Below are 5,400 nucleotides of genomic sequence, written 5' to 3'. Positions count from 1 at the left end.
GCAGCTCTCATAGGAAAGAACGAGACCCCGCCTCCGACGCTGTATCCAGTTCTTATTATACATCCATGGTATGTGCGCTCACAGAGCATGCGCCCCTTAAGCCCCGCCCCCCGAGCTCCCACTCTCGGCTCACTAGAATGAATGGAGACAGAAAATAAATCTAGCGCCACTTACAGGCCCGGCATATGTACTACAGCGTCTCCAGCGGATCGATACGTGGCCTTACATAATACACTTAAAAAACATCTCATTGATATTTATTTTCTCTTGTATTTATTGGCATTGCATTAGGTCACTGATTACATTTTTTAATACAGGTTAACTTTGTAATGGCAAGAGGTGCTTTCACACCGCAGTACTTTTCCCACAAAGGTTCATCAGAACTTAGTTAATCAGAACTCTTTAGTTCTCATGAACTAAGTACAGATCGCTTTCACACCGGAATAAGTCCCTGGGGGAGGATTAGGCAAATGAAGCCGCTGACGTCACTTCTTCTTCTTCTGCTTTGGGTTTACAGGCAGGCCGCAAACAACTTCATGGCGTATACTGCCACCCGAAGTCCCCGGCCGGAAGTCCCCGGAGTTGGGGACTGGCTTCAGTAGAAGCTGCTGGGACTCCCAGCAGCTTCTACTGAAGCCTTCCGAGTAAATCGCCAGAACGCCGACACCTCCTCATCTCCACCGCTCCCATGTTTTCTTTTGTGTTGCCATAAGTTAGTCTCTCTGTGTTTCTGCGCTGGGCTAATGCTAATAATGCTAATGCGAGGATAATAAAATGGCGGCTTCACAACACTTTTTGGGAGTTTTACGGGGCGTGGTTTGCATTCCGCCTAGCCAATCAGACATAGGAACCTTTTTCTCCCACGAAAGTACCTGCTCTCTAGCAGGGACGGATAACTGACGGAAAAGGGGATAAAAAGGTTCTCATGAACTAATTTTAGTTCTGGCTCTTTTTGGTGTGAACGTGACATTTCGGAACTATATCGGAACTAAAGTGGGAAAAGTACTGCGGTGTGAACGCGCCTATACGTGTTTAAACTAACCCTGACAGAGAAGTGGTTGACAAAAGGGAGAAGGCAAGTTTATTTATATAGCACCTTTCAACACAAGGCAATTCAAAGAGAAGTCTCTGATTCAGGAAATTCAACAGTAACCCAAAAGTATAATGTTTTATTACATTTCTTTTATTTCTCTTACCCTCTATCACGACAAATCACTTCTTCATGACAGAGAATTATATGCAGACCGACTCTTTTCACAAATTTGGTTCCTTTGAGTTGAGTTGATATTTGTAAATGCATCAGACCTTTAAAACATTTCTAGTTTTTCTACTTTTCGGATCATATAGCCTCTCTTTGACAATCCTCTATAGTAGATATATTCAACTGCTAGTGCTGCCTGCCTTGACTTCATCTGCAAATTAGAAGTTAAGATAAGATAAGAAAATACTTTATTTATCCCGAAGGAAATTGCTGTGCCAGAATTAAAAAAATACAATAAACACAGCAGCATAATGATAACTAGAGAATGCAATTCCTGAAGAAATTGCTAGTGGGAATGCTTTATGCTGAAAGGCTGACGCTGAATTGCTATGCTGAAATGTAATGTGTAAGAAGAAAGTGACGAATTTAGATTGAAATGATACATGAACACTGTGGGCTTGAATGTGTGATAAGAGAAGAAAAGAAAGTAAAAAGGCTTGGAAAAGCAGCAGAATATTTGAACTGCAAACTATTGAACTAACTTGATGGCGAATGATCTGTCGCCATGGCAACGGTATTTGATGACACCCAATAAGCTTAGATATGTTGATGGCTGCATCGTTACCAAACCTGTGAAGTTTTGGGTTGTTTGCAGCATTTTCACTGAAGTTATGAGATAACCGTGTTTCATGGTGAGCATTGTGTTGCCATGGCAACGGCATTTGAAGAAATCTCAAAACTGTCCCGTAGATATCTTCACGGCTGGACTGTTAGCTGTCATTTGAAGTCTGGTGGTGTTTCGACAATTTTCATAGGAGTTATAGCAATATCGTGTTTTATTGCAAGGGATGCGTTGCCATGGCAACCACCGTAAGCCCTGCAACACACCTGCACAAAGGCCCTGGGGCCGTCACACTCTTCTATAACAACAGTTGTAGGTTCAGTTCGGTTAGTTAGTATAAAATATCAGCTGTACCGACGCCATTATTACACTGATGTTCCCCGAAAAAAGCGGGCGGAGCCTCTCTGGTGGTTGACTAATCAGAACAGAGTGGCCGAGCTGACCAATCGGAGCACACTAGGCTCACAGGGAGGGGGGGGCAAGAGCTCCAACGAGTCGTTTAGTGGAGAAAGTGAATACTGCTGAATACACATGCTTGACAGAGATGCTGTATGCGAAACCAATGTGAGTTTGGAAAATTGCACAGTATAAATCTATTTTAGTATACCTCAACAACGTAATTATGATCAGTGGAAATGGCCCATGTCATGGCTTTAAAACAAAGAAAAAAGACTTATAGTTTACATGATTACACAAATGATTTGTTTGCAACTTATAGTTTTATTTTTGAAATAAAATGTATTTTGCTTGACTCAGTTTTTTTTTCTCTTAAACTCTTAGTTTTGCTCGATTCTGAGAAAGTGTTGCTTTATCTTTATGACACAAAACTAATCCCATATTTTCAGTAATAAATCTGGCAACAATAGCTGGTTTAAATGCTTTATTCGAGCTCGCAATGTTTTGAACAGACATCCTCAGTGACCTCGTTTGTCTTTTTGTAGTCCTCACTGTACGCGTCCGGATATCGCCATCGTAACCACAACCTCACACACTGGTACTGAATGTTGTAGCGGAGCTCCAATAAAAAGCGATTGGAATCATACAGAAATCACATTTACAACACAGATCAGTGGAGACATTTTACTATTATTATTATTTAGTTTTTTTTCCGTTACATTGGAGTATGTCAGGGGAGGCTCACATCGCTGGCTCATACAGAAATCAAGAAGCTACGAGCAATGTCAGCTATGTTTAATTAGCATAAGTAGCAACATAATGTGAATTTGAGTTGTTGCTCAGATATGTGTTTTGAAATAATTTGAGTGTTTAAGTAGGAATAGTCAAGTTCTCTCCACCCTACATTCATCAGAACAAAGATTTAACAAAAAAATATGTTTCCAAAAGCACTTCAGCAAGCAAAAGTGCAAATGTGCAGATTTGTAATGTTAAAATGTTGCACCGCAGAACAGAGGAATTACATTCTGAAATAAACCATCATTTTCATACATAGGTTTGGCCAAGTTGTTGGTTAAATGGTAGCATCTCCTCAGGCAAGCTCTACTTCTCAGTGCTCAGTGTGAGTAGCAGATGTATCAACTCGACCCCAGAGTGCTGCGATGGAGGTGATTCCTCCATGGGTAGTGCCACTGATGTGGACCAGCTCGGCACCCTTGTGGCTGGGATACATGTTGAATGAAGTGCCTGAGGGCTGGCCTGCTTCAAAATGGCGGCCCTTGCTAGTTACAAACACCACTGACTGCACGTAGTGACTGTACATCCCAGAAATCTGAATGATGGCTTCACCGTCAGACAACTCCCTCTCCTGTAGCTGGCCGGATGTCGAACCCGCAACGGAAGACCAGGTGAAGCCATAGCGGAACTGGAAGCTGATGAATGAAGTGTAACAATGCTCAGTTTAAAGTCCTGCATTCAAAGTACGAAAGCATCGGCATCAAAACATATACTTAAAGTAGCACAGGTAAACATAATCATTATGCAGCATGTTCCATTTCAGAATCATATACAAATATCATATAATATAAACATTGGTCATATTTAAGTTATTGATGCATCAATGTGATGATTACTTCAATATGGCACTTGGCAAAAGTGTGACTTATTTGAATTACTTTACATTCTACTGAGTTGCCTAACATTTAGTAAAATTGTTTTTATTTGTTGTAACATTGAACTAAATCTGCAAAGGTTGCTAGTTATTGATGCAGTAAAATATATGCAACATAAATGGGAAAATACTCAATTTTAAAATTACAAAAGTACAAGTACCTTAAGTTATCAGGTTGTATCAGGTACTAAATTAAACAGGAACAAATTCATAAGGGAACTTCAAATGTTTAGTGGTCATATTATTGCAATAAATACCTGCAACCAGTGGATCAAAACTATAACATCTGATGGTGTCTTTTACTCAGCGTTACATTATTTTTAATTAAAAAGAATGCTCTTCAGTCCTACCAAAATAATGATCTATAACATTTACCCTCGTATGTAGGACGACTCCCACACTCGTACAGCTGTGATTCTTCCCTCCCCAATTATACTGAACGGAGAGCCACTCCCTGAACCCGCAGGAGGGGAGTAGGAATAGCTCTGAGTCTCAGCTGCGACAGACAAACATATTATGAACATGAATTATCCTTATAAATTGTATTCATAAAGGATAATGCATTCATGGAAACTTACAGTCAGCAATAGCAGAGGCTGCAATAACAGCGAAGATAGCAAGAAAAAGCATTCTGAAAAGAAAGAGAAGAGTTATTTACCCTGCATCTCGTTGTTAATAGTTATTATTGACTATAGACGGAGTCTCACCTGTCTGATTTGTTGTTTCTTCTTTTATCAAAAGATACCTGTAGTGGATAATACAGAAATATAAATACATCTGTTCAGTCATTCTTGTTTACTTACATAATACATTTGGTTAGTGATGAGTGGAATCCAAAAAATTATACTTGCCGTTCAAGTGTGCATTACAGCAAATGAAGCCTCGGCATGTGTGCAGCTAAACAATTGTCAAAGAGTTTATCGGTCCTTGCCGAGTTATGATGTATCAGACAGGGAGGGAGGAGGCTATTTATTTTGGCAGTTCGTCAGGTAATTCCTTACAGTCAACATCTTCAGAATACAGGTGGACAGATATGTGCCAAGTATGCTCTTGTTTTTTTTGGATCATGAATAAAACAGGAAAATCAGCGTCGCCCATGTTAAAGGTGGCTCTTTCAATGTAAAATAAAAATCTTCAGCCTGGATTTAAAAGTAGTAAGAGTTGAAGCGGACCTGCAGGTTTCTGGTAATTTGTTCCAGATAGTTGACAATATCCCTAATGGAATTTAATTTTGTTATCCACATACACAGTGAAATCTGGATTGTTAATTCAACACTCTGAGATAAGGTCATAAGGACCATATGTTCACTGGCTCAGTGAGCCAGTGAACATATGGTCCTTATCTCAGAGTGTTAAATTAACACTCCGGATTTTACTGTGTACCTGTCTTCACTCACGAATGATCTTGAGTAACCTCATAACCTTTCAAGCTATGATTCACCATTCAATGATCCAGAGACATTCAATGAATGTATTATTGCAGAATACTGTCAATGTATTTGAATAAAGTAT

The 5,400-nt window shown here is 39.8% G+C and overlaps 1 protein-coding gene across 1 annotated transcript; it reads right to left on the bottom strand.

The window, feature by feature from the left end:
- Window positions 1–2,695: 2,695 nt before the first annotated feature.
- On the bottom strand, window positions 2,696–4,789 carry LOC117483258 (zymogen granule membrane protein 16-like). The gene is made up of 5 exons (XM_034131518.1): window positions 4,740–4,789; window positions 4,596–4,633; window positions 4,467–4,519; window positions 4,264–4,384; window positions 2,696–3,649 (listed from the first exon to the last, which is right to left on the bottom strand). Exons 3-5 carry the CDS (start codon window positions 4,516–4,518, stop codon window positions 3,328–3,330), a joined length of 495 nt encoding a protein of 164 aa, XP_033987409.1. The 5' UTR covers window position 4,519; window positions 4,596–4,633; window positions 4,740–4,789; the 3' UTR covers window positions 2,696–3,327.
- Between the last annotated feature and the right edge of the window lie 611 nt (window positions 4,790–5,400).

This window comes from Trematomus bernacchii, unplaced genomic scaffold, assembly GCF_902827165.1.
Source record: "Trematomus bernacchii unplaced genomic scaffold, fTreBer1.1, whole genome shotgun sequence".
NCBI classification, from domain to species: domain Eukaryota; kingdom Metazoa; phylum Chordata; class Actinopteri; order Perciformes; family Nototheniidae; genus Trematomus; species Trematomus bernacchii.
This window is presented reverse-complemented; position numbering and strand designations above follow the sequence as displayed.

What these genes read in the sequence shown, in the direction of transcription:
- LOC117483258 (XM_034131518.1), bottom strand. Translation starts at nt 4,518, where the DNA reads ATGCTTTTTCTTGCTATCTTCGCTGTTATTGCAGCCTCTGCTATTGCT. An exon ending in AGCCTCTGCTATTGCTGACT is followed by an intron (nt 4,385 to 4,466) that starts GTAAGTTTCCAT and finishes TGTCTGTCGCAG; the next exon opens with CTGAGACTCAGAGCTATTCC. An exon ending in GAGTCGTCCTACATACGAGG is followed by an intron (nt 3,650 to 4,263) that starts GTAAATGTTATA and finishes TTCATTCATCAG; the next exon opens with CTTCCAGTTCCGCTATGGCT.